Source organism: Littorina saxatilis, linkage group LG6, assembly GCF_037325665.1.
Source record: "Littorina saxatilis isolate snail1 linkage group LG6, US_GU_Lsax_2.0, whole genome shotgun sequence".
NCBI lineage: Eukaryota > Metazoa > Mollusca > Gastropoda > Littorinimorpha > Littorinidae > Littorina > Littorina saxatilis.
Genome location: NC_090250.1, coordinates 55285253 through 55303273, shown reverse-complemented (window position 1 = coordinate 55303273; position 18021 = coordinate 55285253). Strand labels below are relative to the sequence as shown.

Here is an 18021-nt window from a genome sequence, read left to right as displayed (position 1 = left end):
ATTCCAGGCCCCCGCTCTTTCCATCTCGAGACCAGCACGGTACCGAAGGTGGTGAAGTGTTTATCTCCTGACACAATGCCGGGACAGGTAATACTGTCCATATCTTGGCACTGTTCCGCGACTTAGTGCAAGTGTAACTACGATAGTTGATCTACCCACATGGGTTTTTCCAGCCCGATGTAGGTCTGTAAGATAAGTAAAAGTTCAGGGCCAGGGGTAGCTGTCATGTCGCTTTCGCAAATCCGTGATCTTGTGTGAAGTCCGTTTGCGTCTCCGCGAAGCTCGTTCAACTACGCACTTGCTGCAAATCTTTTTTTTTCGATGAGTCTCCGCGAAGCTCTTTCTATGACTCAAGTTTTGCCGTAAATGATTGTGTGGATCACGCCAGCTTCTTTTACCGTTACATGTCAACGATGTCCATTGCAAAGCAAAAGAGAGAATGGAGATTACAGATAAAAAGACAGTCAGAGGTGTTCCCATTGACACATTAATCTTCTCGATAACTAAAACACACACACACACACACACACACACACACACACACACACACACACACACACACACACACACACACACACTCACTCACTCACTCACTCACTCACTCACTCACTCACTCACTCACTCACTCACTCACACACACAACACACACACACACACACACACACACACACACACACACACATACTCACACATAAGCACGCTTGCACGCACTCTCCTTCGCAAGCTCACACGCGCATGCACAAAGACACAGACACATACGCACACGCGCGCACACATACACAAACACGTGCAAACTCACGCGCGCACGCACGCGTTAAGATATTTACTGGTACATGTATCACGCAAACGACAGACAAGTGACATAATTATATTTCCAGAACGGGAATGGAAAACAAAAAGACAACAACATTAACAACAAACAAACAAACAAACACGTGCCACATTTACTGTGAGGGTAAAGAAATCAACATAAAGAGAACTTGAGATTGTCGTACTCAATAGTACCACGCACTGGGGACAGGGTGTCTGTCTTCCCTTCACTCACGACGCCGCAGACGATCACGTGCCACGATCTACTTGCGTTGTAACTCATCTTTTAAAGTTACGTCGCGGAGAACTTCTGTGGACATGATAACCGCCCCAGCACTTTCGCTTTTTTTTTTTTTTTTTTTTTTTTTTTTGCGAGTTGGGTACACTACCACCCCGACCCCCCTCAGCATACAGGATTTTGCTTATGACAGTAAACAAGGTGAGAGTGCCTGGGGTGAAAACGACCTCCCTCGCTGGGTTTTTGTCACCCGTCAATGGGTTGAAAGGCGCTGAGCCAGGGACTGGGGGCATTACACGATCACACTGTGTGTTTGTCTCTCTGTTACACTCTCTCTTTCTGGCTGTCTCTCGTAGACTGTCTAATTACACCCCCGGTATAGGGGTGTGTATAGGTTTCGCTCGATGTGTTTGTTTGTGTGTTTGTTTGTGTGTTTGTGTTCGCATATAGATCTCAAGAATGAACGGACCGATCGTCACCAAACTTGGTGAACAGGTTCTATACATTCCTGAGACGGTCCTTACAAACATTGGGACCAGTCAAACACACGGTTAGGGAGTTATTGGTGGATTAAAATTATACAACGACTTATACATTGACATCTTCATGGTCAAAGGGAAATAACCAGGGAAATAACCATTCTCACTCAGTCACTGCCACCAACTGAGAAGGTTATTTCCCTTTGACGGGGGTGTTTTTCCTACCTCTTAGGAATTTCTTGTTTTCTGTGTCTTTCTGCTGTGTGTGTGTGATGAGAGAGAGAGAGAGAGAGAGAGAGAGAGAGAGAGAGAGAGAGAGAGAGAGAGAGAGAGAGAGAGAGAGAGAGAGAGAGAGAGAGAGAGAGAGGATGCAGTGTTTCAGGGCAAATTTGTTTTGAACATGAAAATTAAAAGGCTTTATTCATCCCTTTGACACCTGCTAAAAGCACGAACACTCTTTGACAAATTGCCCCCTCCCACACCCTCCACGCCTCCAGCCACTCTCTTCACAAACAAATATCGAAAATAGGTCTTTGCCCAGTGTGAACTTGAAAGCAACGTGTTGTGTTTACTGTTCCCGTTCAAGTTGTACAACGTATACAAAACGAGGTCATGTGACCTGGCATGTGCCCAAAATTCTCGAAGGCCGATTCTTTTTCTCAGAAAGTACATTTTAGACGAATTCTAGGACATAAATAACTTAGAAACCGTCTCTAAAAGTAATGTTAAAGTGCTAAAAGTTAACACACAACACTTTCATTTTGCAATACAAGACAGTACGTGTCACGTGGTATCCGGCTAGCCTAGTTTGAATGAAAGCAAAGGTTTTCTAACAGTTCTGTCGTGTTCATAAAAGTTCTTTTGATTTCAGCTTTAGGACTTGTTTGCAATGTAATTTATACCATGTTTTAATTGTCGGAAGCGCATATGTTTCTTACAAATCAATGTATTGCATTATTTTCAGTCTCTGTGTTCTGTTTTGGCTAAGGTATACTCTGCTGAATGCACAGACTCAACTTAGTATTATGTTGCTGAAATGTTTATATTTAGAGACTGAAGGAAAGCTCATTTTTCATTGGTGTTGCAAAGCAGTTAAAATTATATGCTGCGAAGTTGATATCCACACGAAGATTTCCTTTCACTGATAACAGTCTTGACACACCCAGTGATATTATTTTCTTTCTTTCTTTCTTTCTTCTTTTGACGATACAGCTGGGTTTTTTTAAGAACGCGCTTTTGGGAGTAGACGTACATACATTATATGATAAGAACCCAAGATTTCTGAGATCTTCCACAAGACAAAGAACCCAAATCTTCTGAAATCTTGCGAAAGACAAAGGTCTTAAAAAGAAAGTGCCATGAACAGCACAACAGCTTTCTCGAAATGTTCACATATGCGGAGAATGCACACATCGCATGCACACATATGTACATGATGATGGACCCATACAGTCACACAGTCATTCTGTCAGCTCAGCTGATTCAATCTCAGGAATGCATGCGTTGTGGACACTTTTTTTGACCGATTTTTAAAGTTTAGGTCACGTTCAGGTTTCGCCGAAGACACTATTTTAAAGTGGCTAATTTCATCAGCAGCCCGAAATAGCGCCAGCAGGTATTTGACTGAAGGAGGGGGAGACACTTGATTCCCTGTACTGTGTAATACCATAGTCGGGGTCCTCTTCTTCTACCTGTCCATTCATAACTGGGGCCTGTACAGGTAAAACTTGCGTCACACCATAAAATAGATCAGGTCACTGGGACATCTGTGTGTGAGAGAGAGAGAGAGAGAGAGAGAGAGAGAGAGAGAGAGAGAGAGAGAGAGAGAGAGAGAGAGAGAGAGAGAGAGAGAGGGGGTGGGGGGTGGGGAGAGAATTCATTCATTCCCCCGCTGTTGTTATGAATGAAATGAGCGCATGAGTACACTTACTCCCGATGACAGCACCTGCCTCGGGTTTGTTTAGTTGCTCTCTCTCTGCATAGTTCTATGCGTTCATGTATGTGAGCTTGCATACATATAGATATATTGCTCGAATTGAGAAGAAACCTTGCTGGCTAAATCTCGTGTCAGTAAAATTAAGAAAGGAAACCTATAGTTTTGCGCACAGAACTCAGAGCTTACATCAGTTCTAATTGTAGTCGATATGACTCTTACTCAATAGTTTAACAAGTGAGAGCGATGGTCGCACAAGTCAGTGTCTCTTGACCACACGGAGCACGTGATATAGGGCTTTGTTGATATTTTAACACAAGGGAGGATAGTCGCTTGATAGAATAGCGTTTGATACACGTCGAGATAAGAGGCAACTTGGGATTAAAGGGATGTTACCATCCCAGAGCAAGAAAAACACAAATATAATCATGAGTCCAAGCCAGACATGAGCAAGCTGAAAAAGTCTAGCATGCTGCCAGACACGCACGCACGCACGCACGCACGCACGCCCACACACACACACACTAACACACACACACACTAACACACACAGACACACACACTAACACACACATACACACACAGACACACACACTAACACACACACATACACACACACTAACACACACAGACACTCACACTAACACACACACACACACAGTTCCTTTGACTTTTGTGGGATTAAGTCAGCACCCCGTTTTGGAACACTCTGCCCCAGTTTACAGTGAAGAAATGTCAGGTTATCTTCAATCTTTTGTTGAATATTTTAAAGACCACTTTGATGGAGGGACAGTCGGAATGTGAAGAGGAGAGGGAGGTGTCTGCTAAAGTTACTCATGATGAAATCGACTGATCACACAAATCAGAAACAAATAGACTTTAACGTGTGAACGTGTGTGTTTGTCTTGCATTAAACGTTCCGGATAAATGCCCTTTCTTGGTTTTGGACGACTGATCACAGTGTTCACAGTGTTTGAGTTTGAATTGTTTTTACCTGCTTTCTTTGATATCTTTCTTGGGCTTTGGACAGGTTTTGTTTTGGATAAACAGAAATGAAGGCCAGTAGCGCCATTGTTCTATCAGTAGTGGCAGGATTGATTGCGTTCCTGGCAACTTGCTTTTACCATCGTCTGAAGTATGCTATTCTGGATACTGTCACTGTCTTGTGGGACTTGCGTAGATGATAACCTCACCACCAATGTCCAGTTACCGTTGTTTTTGTTGGATGGTTTATTTATTTGGTTATTTACTCAGGCAGATTACTTAAAACATGCTTCTTTCTCTTTTCCCATGACACAAAAACAAACTGTAAACAATCAAGCAAACAGACAAGCAAGCAAACAAACAAGTATGCTAGTTTTAAGTTCTAAATTAAATACTACTACTAATAAAATGATGTTATATATCCGATTTTACATTTAAAGATTGTCAGTGTGTGTTAATATTTGAAATGTATACTAACCAAGCGTGCGACTGAAAACATTACTTACCTCAGGTAGTTTGCAAATGTGTGAATGTTTGCAGGCATGAGTATGTTAAGTGTACAGACTTTCAAACTTAACATTATGTTACGATTCCCTGTTCTGTCAACACGTGCACCAACAACTTTAAAGGAGGTTCACCCTAGCGGCCGGGAGAGAGAGAGAGAGAGGGGGGGGGGGGGGGGAGGGGGGGGGGAGGGACGGACGGATGGAGATTGTGCTTTTGTTCTGTAAACGATGCAGTTAATCAAAGCTGCAGAGAAGGAAGTTAAATCAAGTCATCCTTGTTGAATGCGAGTTATGCAGCGTCACATAATTTGATAGCGTAATGACGTAGTTGGCCTGCCATACACACACACACACATTGTCCCGTAGACTACATGGTGTTGTTCACGTGCTACGGTTTACCTGACTGTCGACACTGTGGCTCTGGATGGCTTCCACCTGTCCCCGTCAGGCTTCAACACGGCTACCTTTGATGGCTATCAGAACAACACCTACATGTATATGTATCCCATCGGCTGCATGAGTCATCTCACGATGTCTACCTTCTTCTACCATCTGTCCCTCACCATAAACTTAGATAGACTCTCTCTCTTTCTCTCTCTCTCTGCGCCCCCCCCCCCCCACACACACACACACCACCGACACAGAGTGAAGAAGGTATAGATCGAACGCTGCTTTCTTCCAGGCACAATCTCCACCTCCCTCGGTTGGTCTCTCTCTCTCTTTCTCTCTCTCTCTCTCTCTCTCTCTCTCTCTCTCTCTTTCTTCTCTCTCTCTCTCTCTCTCTCTCTCTCTCTCTCTCTCTCTCTCCAATATACAGCATTTGTTTTCTTTGGGCATTCTTTTTTTTTCATATCGTCGCCGCCAAGTTTCTTTGACTTGGATTGCTGTTGTTGTGGTTTGGAGGGGTGGGGGTTAGGTGGGGGGGATGAGGGTGGTAATGGTGACCACTGCTTGAGCAGTAAATTGTAATATAGCTTGAGAATTGTACAATGACCGTTTGTGTCTTTTTTTATTTCTTTGTTTTTTGATTGTACTGCTTATTATACTAACAACTTACATGAAAGAATATATTAATATTTCTTTCATGATATTTTTAAATTGTGTTTATTGTTTCTGCTGAAATCAGCGTTTTTAAAGACAAACACTGGAGCAATGTTTATTTCAATTTATATAAGTGGAAATTATGTAGATTTTGAACTAGTAAGCTATTCTCTGGCACCTTTCCATCCACATTCAAACAGTCCATTGTCCTCCCCCTTCTCAAGAAACCGTCCCTAGATCCGAACACCCTGAAAAACTACCGTTCTGTCAGCAACCTCTCCTTCCCCTCCAAGATCACTGAAAAACTTGTTCTTTCTCAACTCTCTGACTATCTTCACTCTCACAACCTCTTTCCTACCACACAGTCCGCCTACCAAGCAACCGGCACGGTTGGCCTAGTGGTAAGGCGTCCGCCCCGTGATCGGGAGGTCGTGGGTTCGAAACCCGGCCGGGTCATACCTAAAACTTTAAAATTGGCAATCTAGTGGCTGCTCCGCCTGGCGACTGGCATTATGGGGTTAGTGCTAGGACTGGTTGGTCCGGTGTCAGAATAATGTGACTGGGTGAGACATGAAGCCTGTGCTGCGACTTCTGTCTTGTGTGTGGCGCATGTTAAATGTCAAAGCAGCACCGCCCTGATATGGCCCTTCATGGTCGGCTGGGCGTTAAGCAAACAAACAAACCAAACCAAAAGCCTACCGAGCAGGTCACAGCACCGAGACAACGCTTGTTCGTGTCATGAATGACCTCCTCCGCGCGATGGATGGTGGTAATCTCTCCATTCTCACCCTACTTGACCTCTCAGCAGCTTTCGACACATAGACCATCAGATACTTCTTGACCGCCTCCATCTCTCTTTCGGACTTTCAATCCTATCTCTCAGACAGAACACAGACAGTCTCAGCAGGCAACCACACTTCCAAAACTTCCACCCTTTCACTGGGAGTTCCTCAAGGATCTGTCCTCGGGCCAGTCCTTTTCATCCTCTACACCAAACCTCTATCAACTCTCATCAGCCACCACTCGGTTTCCAGTCAAACCTTTGCAGATGACACACAACTCCGGGGCTCTTGCCCCCCGGATCAGCTCGATTCCACCATCCGCCGCGTGCAGAACTGTGTCGACGACGTCAAGCGCTGGATGACCTGCAACAAACTTAAACTAAACGACGACAAAACCGAAGTCCTCCTCATCCACCCTAAAAACAAGCCTCTCCCTCCTTCTGTTCCTTCTTCTATCTCTGTAGGCAACTCTGACATCAAACTCTCATCCTCTGCTAGAAACCTTGGAGTGACCTTCACAGACACCTTCTTCATGGACAAGCACATCACGAACATGTGCAGATCCGCATACACTGAGATCAGAAAAATTAGCAGCATTAGACATCTTCTTTCCTTTGACGCCACCAAAACTCTTGTCTGCTCTCTCATTCTCTCCAAATTTGACTACTGCAACGCTCTACTCACAGGCATTCCCCAGCACCTCACAGACAAACTTCAGAAAGTCCAAAACACAGCAGAATAGAAACACGACCACATACAACCACTCATGCAACAACTCCACTGGCTTCCTATACCTTTCCGCATCATACACAAGACCACCAACATCTGCTGCAACTCTTTCACTGATCCTCACTTTCCTGTCTATCTTTCTGAACTCTTGCATCCTTACACTCCATCCAGACAGCTTCGCTCATCCACTGACAGCAGAATACTTTCCATCCCACCACCAAAACCAAAACCACTGCAGGCGATCGTTCTTTCTCCTTTTCCGCTCCCACTCTCTGAAATCAACTTCCCCACCCCATCTGTCACTGTGAAACCTCTTCTACTTTCAAAAAGACCCTTAAAACCCACCTTTTCAAGTCTCCTTACAATACCTAAAGCACACGCCTGCCTCGTGATATGATTTTATCTGCCAGCATTTTTAAATAAACTCATTAGTTATCACCATATATCCGTACTACTGTTGTTTGTAAAATATGTTTTAAACGCTGACTTAATTCTTTTTATGTATTTAAATATTTGTAGAATTTACTCTGTGTGTGTGTGTGTGTGTGTGTGTGTGTGTGTGTGTGTGTGTGTGTGTGTGTGTGTGTGTTTGTGTATGTGTGTGTGAGTGCATGTGTGTGTGTGTGTGTGTATGTGTGTGTGTGTGTGTGTGTGTGTGTGTGAGTGCACGTGTGTAAGTGTGTATGTGCGCTTGTGTGAGGTTGGGTGTGTGTCAAAATGTGTTGTGCAATATGGCATGAAAATCTTTTTAGATTTGTTGTTAACAATTACAGCTTTGTATTCCATGTTTATTATTTTTTACGAAGTAATTATAGTAAAATAGTCTTGTTTCTTATTTGTTCGACCCTCTAAGGATTATGGAGTTTTATGCACTGCCTTTCATAGTTAACTAAACTTTTGAATTTGAAATAGCCCATTGCAGTTGGTGTAGGCCTTAAGCTTATTTAAATCGCTTGTCCAGTATTTAATTTAATTCTCTATTTTTTGTATGAACTCAAATGTTTAGTGTTCTTACTCTTAGTATGTCTTGCTAGGCTAAGTTCTATTTAATCAGAGTATGTCTGCGTGTGCTTATACCTAGTGATATTGTAAAGCGCATAGTGCTTTTAGTTATGCGCTATAGAAATCTCCTTAATAAATAAATAAATAAATAGCAAATAGCATTTTCTTTATTTACAGCATATACACACATCCTCTGTCATTAGTTAAGTTACTTTTTATCGAATAACATTTTTTTAAATAATTTAATGGATAACTGCATAATATGATCGCATACTTAAACAAGGAAATTTCAAAGGTTCCAGTAGGTGATTAAATAAGGTGTGTTAACCTACTTCAATTTAGTTGCAGGAACATATTTAGATATCTCGTCAGTAATTTAATTCTTATTCTTTGGCCAGAAACTTTGGAGAAAGCTGGCAAAATCAATGTAAATACATGAGAGACAAAATTTGTGTATGAAAAAAAAGCAGAAGAAATAATAGATAATATTAATATATTATAATTTAATTAATGTATATGCTTGGTGCCGATTTGACCATCCTCGTTTATTTTGATGACACCTCATCCCCCCCCCCCCCCCCAATCCTTTCTTCAGGTGCAACTTGTTCAGTATATATTTTTTTATAAAGGGTGGACGACTCTCTCTCTTTCATTTTCTTTCTCTCTCTCACTTAATTTCTTTTAATCTTAACCCATTTATTCTTTCTCTGCTATTATTGTTTCTACTATTAAAATTATTCAATCTATCTGTGAGGTGGAGCTGAAATTTAATATTTGTATTTACTTTTTAGGTTTATACCATGCTCCCCCCCCCCCCCCCCCCCCCCCCCCCCCCCCCACTCCAGTCCTAACTCTCACCCGATCCCCCACATTTATTTTAACTTCATTACAATTTGTTTGAAGGTGAGTAAATTCTTCTTCTTGTCGTTCGCTGTTCATTTTGCGATTTGCGTGGATCTGTGGTTGGTTAAGGTGCGCCTGTTGGCCCAGATCCTCCGACTTCAGCCTTTAGGTTTCTTTCAGGGTTACCCCGCCCTTAGTTCCTGGCTCAAAAACCTAACCCTGTCAACACATGTCAGTAAATTAATGTGAAGATTTACGTTGGAACTTGTTCTGTTTTCAGAGCCTCACTCAGGTTTTCGCATCGCGTTCAACATGTTCGACACGGATGGCAACCAGAAAGTCGACAAGGGAGAGTTCCTGGTGGTGAGTAGCCTTTTCATTTCCCAACACAATCTTGTTCTACTCTACATGATAGTGTACACTTGAAAGCACACACACTTTTCTTGTCTATGGTCTTCTTGTCCATATGATCATTTTCTCTTTGTAAAAGTTTTGTAGTCTTTGTTTTATGTCAGTCACAGTTTTTTTGTATCAGTGTTGATGTAAACATTATGTACATGTAGTTTTATTTTCTTCTTTTTTTCTGCATCATGATCGCACTGATATGTAGGGTTTAAAGTATGTCTGTTACCCTTCAGAGAATTATCCATTGTTATTTTAATTGAAAGACATGTTGCACAGCAACCGCAAGGTTAGACGAAAGGAAAAGTTACCAGAGGCTGTTTCAGGGGCTTTATCTGTATTTATTTAATTTTATTTTATAATTCTTCATATTATTCATTTATTTACATTGATTTATTTTTGCCATAGTAGAGGATGTTTTTTTTATTGGGTTATTGGGTGTTGAATAGGTATTTAAATAAGTATAAATAGAAAAAATTAAACACAGGAATGCTTTCTTCTCTAGTGTATTTGGATTAGAATAGGGTGGAGATGGGGGTGGTTTTGGTGCGGGGGTTTTTAAGGGGGACAAGAGCATGATTTCATCAGAGATCAGTGGTTTGTTGATATGTACACGGGGATTAAAGGATGATATTTTTGGCTTGAGGATTATCATTTTCAACATGTGTGGGTGAAGTGTTTTGCAGCTTGAGTTGCATGTGAGGGGTGGTGTCAATACTGTTGGTTGATGTGGTTATTTTATGTGTTGGTACTTGGCTGTGTGAGTGTGTGTGTGTGTGTGTGTGTGTGTGTGTGTGTGTGTGTGTGTGTGTGTATGTGTGTGTGTGTGTGTGTGAGAGAGAGAGAGAGAGAGAGAGAGAGAGAGAGAGAGAGAGAGAGAGAGAGAGAGAGAGAGAGAGAGAGAGAGAGAGAGAGAGAGAGAGAGAGAGAGAGAGAGAGAGAGAGAGAGCTCAACTGTGTTTATGCAGGGCAGATGAGCTTTGTTGCGGACTTGATTCAGTGCAGTCTTATTTCAGCCATGTCTAATTATCAAGCCAACCTTTAAACATGAAAACTTGGACAATTCAAATAAAGTAATCAATAGAAGAAAATAACGGGTGGAGTTCCATCAGCACTCACAGTGTTCCAAGGGAGATGACTATTGAACAGTCCTGAAAGTAATAACAAATAGTTATGCCCCTTGAGTGAAGCATACATCCCAAGTCTCTCCATCAACACTATGATAAGGTTTCTTTTACTTCAATGCATAAAGGTACACAAGTATATACAAGTAAATAATGAAGAAAATAATAAAAAGAAATTAAGACAAAACATTGTGCAAAACAGAAATATATTATTTCAAAAAACAACAACAAGCCTATTTTGTTGCTGATCTCTGTATATATTCTGATCAAGTAAAACAACAACCCTATTATGTTGCTGATCTCTGTATATATTCTGATCAAGTAAAACAGTAACAACAGAATTACATACTTGTACATACACTTATCTTGGAGTTATCAGTAAAAACTCAGAGAAGAAGTTGTCAAAATACAACTGTATTGACTAAAAAGTCACACTCAAATTCAGTTATTTAAAACCTGCTTTGAACGAGAGCCTTGGAAAAGCTTCTCTGTGAATTAAAAAATGTTACGGTAAAATGCACCAAGTTATATAAGCTTGCGCCAAATATATCTGGCTATGTAATAAGGAATAGGCAGAGGTCTTCACAACCAGCGTACTGTGCCATCTTGTGTCTTCACTCAAACCACAGCACATCTAGTCTGTCAAGATGAAAATGGACTTGATCAAATCTCAACATCAAACCATTCAGTCTAACCATTTGACCCCCCCCCCCCCACCCACCCTCCTGCCTTTAGTTGCAAAACTAAATGTTCATACCAGCTCATCATGGCCTGAGTGCTCCCTCTGTCCAGAAGCATTGTGCAGAAAATCCATCAAGTGAACTTAACTGTGACATAGTATCATTATAACTAGAAGAGAACATCATATGGGGTATACTTTTATTTAAGTTAAGGTAAATGACCCTCAAGTATATTTGGGAATAAATTAGCTCGTTTGTTTTGTAGCCCTCTCTGATTATTTTTTTCCCATGTGAAAACAAAATCAGATTTTTACAAGTACGAAAGCATGTAGAATGGTTTTTATTCCAGGTAGTAGTTGTGTAATCTTTTTTCCCCATCATCACAGGCAGTTTCTGTAACTTGAAAATCAATGATAATAAATTTATATTGGCAGCTTGTTTTTTTGCTTTGATTTGCTTTTGATAAACAGGCATGGGAATTGTCCGCCAAAAGGCAAATTTCCGCCAATTTTTTTTTTTGTTCCGCCAAAAAGCAAGTGTCCGCCGAAAAAATAAATGGGGGAGGCAAAAATGGTTCTAAAAACTGAATTTAATGGCAAACTTACTTAGAAGACACCAAATTGCACCATTTGGGTTCTTTGGAGAAAAAAAATTCCGGGGGGGGGGGGGGGGGGGGGGCATGCCCCCGAACCCCCCTAGCAGGGCTAGGCGCTAATCGCGCTGTCGACTTTGCCATTACTTACAAATGTTCAGCCTTTTTTACTTTTTTCAATTCCCATGCCTGGATAAAAATTTAACAGCAGTTGACGTGCAAAATAATATCGTTGCACAACTCACAGACATTGAATTTTACGTAAATTCTTAATTCATGATTTTCCATTTGAAATGTAAAAGCATCAGAACCTATTCTCGAGATTCATGCAAATCTGTTCAAAAAATATTCAAGGTTTATATATTGGTATGAATGCAATTTCCTGTCCGCTGCGGTTTATACCTAGTTTTTTAGTGCAGATTTTGACAAATAAAAATAACCCTTCAGCGTTTTACAGTAAAAGTGGAGATTTGAGAATCCCATGTCTGAATTACACATTATATCCTTGGCCTTAAGGTTAAGTGGCCTGGCAATCAGGTGTGGCTAACATTGTAGTACCTTTCACGCCTGCTGTTGAAATAAAAGACAAAAAGTGCATTCACTGGGCCATTGAAATCAAAATCAAAAGTCTGATAAAAAAAATAACAAAATGCCAAGTGCATTCGATGGGCCCTTGAAATAATATGGAAAAATAATGTCATGATCTGATAGCCCTATTCCTCATCTAAACTGGAGCTGGCCCATGAACGACAAAAATAATAAGAAGAAATATCATTATGTGGGTCTAACTTGCAATCATCTTGAAGTTTTGGCTTGAAGCCGCTGTTTATGAGAAGCTTAAAGTAGAGCTTAACACAAATATTGTATTAATTTAAGTCCAGAAATCAGAAGTAATTATATGATAGATTTTTTGCAGTGAAATTAAGATACATTAGACTGTACTAATTTGCAATTAAGATTTTGGGATGGTAAAAAGGGCAGAATGATTTTCATTTAAATTACGGTTTATTTTGGTTTATGATTTTCACAATTTGGGTGAATTTTCTTTTCTTTGTACAGTTTTATGTGTCTTTCTGTATCTCACAGTATTCTAAACTGTAGACCATCCCATGCAGTATGCTGCTAGATACAGTATTTGATGGATTACAAGACGCACCGTTTTATAAGCCGCACCCCCAACTTTTAACAAAAAAATTGGGACGAGCCACGTATAGGCCGCGTCACTATATTAGCCGCCGTAAAAAAAAAAAAAAGTCAGATCGTGTCAATCAATCAAAACAACCAGGCAAACGGTATTTGGCGAAATCAGCTCCACTCCCCGCGGGTTAGGGGGAGTCTCATATTGGTTGGGACGAGAAAGAATTTACCCGATGCTAACGGTTCTGTTTCTCCTTTTACCCTTGTTAAGTGTTTCTTGTATAGAATATAGTCAATGTTGTAAAGATTTTAGTCAAGCAGTATGTAAGAAATGTTAAGTCCTTTGTACTGGAAACTTGCATTCTCCCAGTAAGGTCATATATTCTACTACGTTGCAGGCCCCTGGAGCAATTTTTGGATTAGTGCTTTTGTGATCAAGAAACAATTAACAAGTGGCTCTATCCCATCTCCCCCCTTTCCCCTATCCCATCTCCCCCCTTTCCCCGTCGCGATATAACCTTGAATGGTTGAAAACGACGTTAAACACCAAATAAAGAAAGAAAGAAAGAAATCGGCTCCTAGAATAAACAAGTGAAACAAAGAAGAAAAGTGAAAAAGTTTAAAGAAAAATATCACACACACAATTTGCAACCAACACACACATGTAGTCCCGCCCAGAATAAGCTTTTTTTGGATGATTTACGGCTTTTGCGCACATTTCGAGCAGACGAAAACACAACATGGCGGCTCGCGCTACTCAAACTATCGCAAGACACAAAAAAACAAAATTTCGCGCGCGCGAGATCCTGATACATCCGGTGTTACTTTGTACGCTATCTTGTCACGACGACTTGTTGACAAACGAAGATTCGCGAAGGAAAGAGAAAAGCGCCAAGTCTTGAGTAGAGAGCTAATAAAGTACCGGTAATCGCTAATCGAGCGAAATGAAAATCCGCGGCGACTTCCATTAGGTGAATGCTATTCAAGTTCAGGTAACGTTTTAGCCGCATCTTTTTATAAGCCGCAATGCGATTTTTTTTGAAAAAAAGTCGCGGCTTGTAGTCCGTCAAATACGGTAATGCTTTTCTTGCTTCCACAGACATTTGAAAAATAAAGATTAACACATTATAATCAGTCCTGAAAAATATGAATTAATGTGCACACTAATATACATTAGTGAGACAACGTCTGACATTGTCTAAAAGAATGTAGCAGAAACAAAGAAGATAACGTTAAAAATCACTCATGAAAAGTATGCATTAGCTTGAGTAAATTAGTATACATAAAATAAATAAATCCCTGCGCTTAGAACTGTACCCACTGAATACGCGCGATATAAGCCTCATATTGATTGATTGATTAAGATGTCCACTATTCCCAAATAGAATTACAGCCAAGTTGTGTCAGCTATGCACCTATTGGCTGTGTCATACTAGCGATTCATCTAACTAATCCACTTTCAGGATTAATATTATTCTCTTACAAAAAGGGGGGATCCATGATTCTTAATCTTTTCCATCCAGCGTGTCCTCTTTCACACATCAGCATGGGATGTTCTACAGAAACGGGGTTGAGACATCATTGATGCACCATACTTTCGCTGAAGGGGTCTATGTCGACCAAAAGAGTGGGATTCCCTGTTGGTGGAGTTCTTATAGAGGAGAGTACGATAGCGCTCAATCTTGCGCGAAGTGCGTGACTGCCGTAAACCGATTTGAGTTACCTTAGCGTTACTTCCCCTTCCAAAAGGGCGGTCCCACAGAAAAATCTGTTAAAATTCCTGAATTCGCAGGCAGCTTTCAGAAATTCAGAAATATCAAAAAAGATCGAAAAACTTCAAATTCTACTTATGTCGCTAAGCGGCATCACGTGACTTTTAGTGAGATCAGTGAAACGCTACAGGAACTCCACCCTGTGGGGAACTCCACCTACAGGGAATCCCACTCTTTTGGTCGACATAGACCCCCATCAGCCATACTTTCCGTTTCATGATCATTTGCACGATTCATGCAGTATGGGGTTGTGTCGTACTGCACTGGTTCCGTTCTGTTTATTTTTTCTTGTCCTGTCTTTTTCAGTTGGAAAACTTCTTCATTCTCCCCAAACACGAAAGAAAGTTTGTGCCCCGGGATCAGGGCAAGCTGCAGCAAATGCTAGATGTATGCACCGGGTCTTGACTCCTTTGTCCCTGGATATTGTAGTCAATGGAACGTAACCTAGACGTCAGTGTGGCCCTCAAGGGCTGACATGGAATAATCCACCTGTATGCTAGCATGCCAGAAGCGTAGTCCAAGCTACAAGCACGTAGACGTTGTAAGAATGCAGAAATTTTCATGCAAGTAGAGCTAGTCGAGAAGCTTTAAGAAACGATCATGCAGGCTGTTGAGAATGTTTCGTGATACACGAATTCCGAAAATAATTCTGTTGGGTCTGTATGGGTTGTGAAAGAGTGTATACCCTTGCGTTTGAGGGGACAAAGAATAACCCACGGGCCAGTCACTAGCGAGGGGATAAAGAATAATCCACAGGCCAGTCACTAGCGAGGGGATAAAGAATAATCCACGGGCCAGTCACTAGCGAGGGGATAAAGAATAATCCACGGGCCAGTCACTAGCAAGGGGATAAAGAATAATCCACGGGCCAGTCACTAGCGATGGGACAAAGAATAACCCACGGGCCAGTCACTAGCGAGGGGATAAAGAATAATCCACGGGCCAGTCACTAGCGAGGGGACAAAGAATACTCCACGGGCCAGTCACTAGCGAGGGGACAAAGAATACTCCACGGGCCAGTCATTAGCGAGGGGACAAAGAATAATCCACGGGCCAGTCACTAGCAAGGGGACAAAGAATCCTCCACGGGCCAGTCACTAGCGAGAGGACAAAGAATAATCCACGGGCCAGTCACTAGCGAGGGGACAAAGAATACTCCACGGGCCAGTCATTAGCGAGGGGACAAAGAATAATCCACGGGCCAGTCACTAGCGATGGGACAAAGAATAATCCACGGGCCAGTCACTAGCGAGGGGACAAAGAATACTCCACGGGCCAGTCACTAGCAAGGGGACAAAGAATAATCCACAGGCCAGTCACTAGCAAGGGGACAAAGAATAATCCACAGGCCAGTCACTAGCAAGGGGACAAAGAATACTCCACGGGCCAGATACTAGCGAGGGGACAAAGAATAATCCACGGGCCAGTCACTAGCGAGGGGATAAAGAATAATCCACGGGCCAGTCACTAGCGAGGGGACAAAGAACAATCCACGGGCCAGTCACTAGCGAGGGGACAAAGAATAATCCACGGGCCAGTCACTAGCAAGGGGACAAAGAATAATCCACGGGCCAGTCACTAGCGAGGGGATAAAGAATAATCCACGGGCCAGTCACTAGCAAGGGGACAAAGAATAATCCACAGGCCAGTCACTAGCAAGGGGACAAAGAATAATCCACAGGCCAGTCACTAGCGATGGGACAAAGAATAATCCACGGGCCAGTCACTAGCGAGGGGACAAAGAATAATCCATGGGCCAGTCACTAGCGAGGGGACAAAGAATACTCCACAGGCCAGTCACTAGCGAGAGGACAAAGAATAATCCACGGGCCAGTCACTAGCGAGGGGACAAAGAATAATCCACGGGCCAGTCACTAGCGAGAGGACAAAGAATAATCCACGGGCCAGTCACTAGCGAGAGGACAAAGAATAATCCACGGGCCAGTCACTAGCGAGGGGACAAAGAATACTCCACGGGCCAGTCACTAGCGAGGGGACAAAGAATAATCCACGGGCCAGTCACTAGCGATGGGACAAAGAATAATCCACGGGCCAGTCACTAGCAAGGGGACAAAGAATAATCCACAGGCCAGTCACTAGCGAGGGTACAAAGAATAATCCACAGGCCAGTCACTAGCAAGGGGACAAAGAATAATCCACAGGCCAGTCACTAGCGAGGGTACAAAGAATAATCCACGGGCCAGTCACTAGCAAGGGGACAAAGAATAATCCACGGGCCAGTCACTAGCGAGGGGACAAAGAATACTCCACGGGCCAGTCACTAGCGAGGGGACAAAGAATACTCCACGGGCCAGATACTAGCGAGGGGACAAAGAATAATCCACGGTCCAGTCACTAGCGAGGGGACAAAGAATACTCCACGGGCCAGTCACTAGCGAGGGGACAAAGAATACTCCACGGGCCAGTCACTAGCGAGGGTACAAAGAATAATCCACAGGCCAGTCACTAGCAAGGGGACAAAGAATAATCCACGGGCCAGTCACTAGCGAGGGGACAAAGAATACTCCACGGGCCAGTCACTAGCGAGGTGACAAAGAATAATCCACGGGCCAGTCACTAGCCAGGGGACAAAGAATAATCCACGGGCCAGTCACTAGCGAGAGGACAAAGAATAATCCACGGGCCAGTCACTAGCGACGGGACAAAGAATACTCCACGGGCCAGTCACTAGCGAGGGGACAAAGAATACTCCACGGGCCAGTCACTAGCGAGGGGACATTAGAATAATCCACAGGCCAGTCACTAGCGAGGGATGTGTGGTTAACACGCAGACAAGCAGCACATGTGGATTGTTTGTCTCCCTGAAAGCAAGGGCATTCACTCTTTCACAACCCATACAAACCCGACAGAGTTATTTCCGAACATCGTCTATTGGATTAATTTAGCATGGAAGAAGGACTGTAACCGGGATAAAGAGTATGCATGTTAGAGATCTTAGACTGGTGT

General features: G+C 42.5%; 1 protein-coding gene across 7 annotated transcripts in view; it reads left to right on the top strand.

Annotated features, from left to right (window-relative positions):
* LOC138969555 (calcium uptake protein 3, mitochondrial-like) overlaps positions 1-18021 on the top strand; it is a gene marked incomplete at its 5' end in the record, with an annotated part of 92137 nt that overhangs the window by 56329 nt on the left and 17787 nt on the right. For 4 of the 7 annotated variants that reach the window (XM_070342382.1, XM_070342386.1, XM_070342383.1 and 1 more), the window contains 2 exon segments: positions 9628-9710; positions 15361-15441. In XM_070342382.1, coding sequence (XP_070198483.1) covers positions 9628-9710; positions 15361-15441 — 164 coding nt within the window. 7 annotated transcript variants of the gene reach the window in all.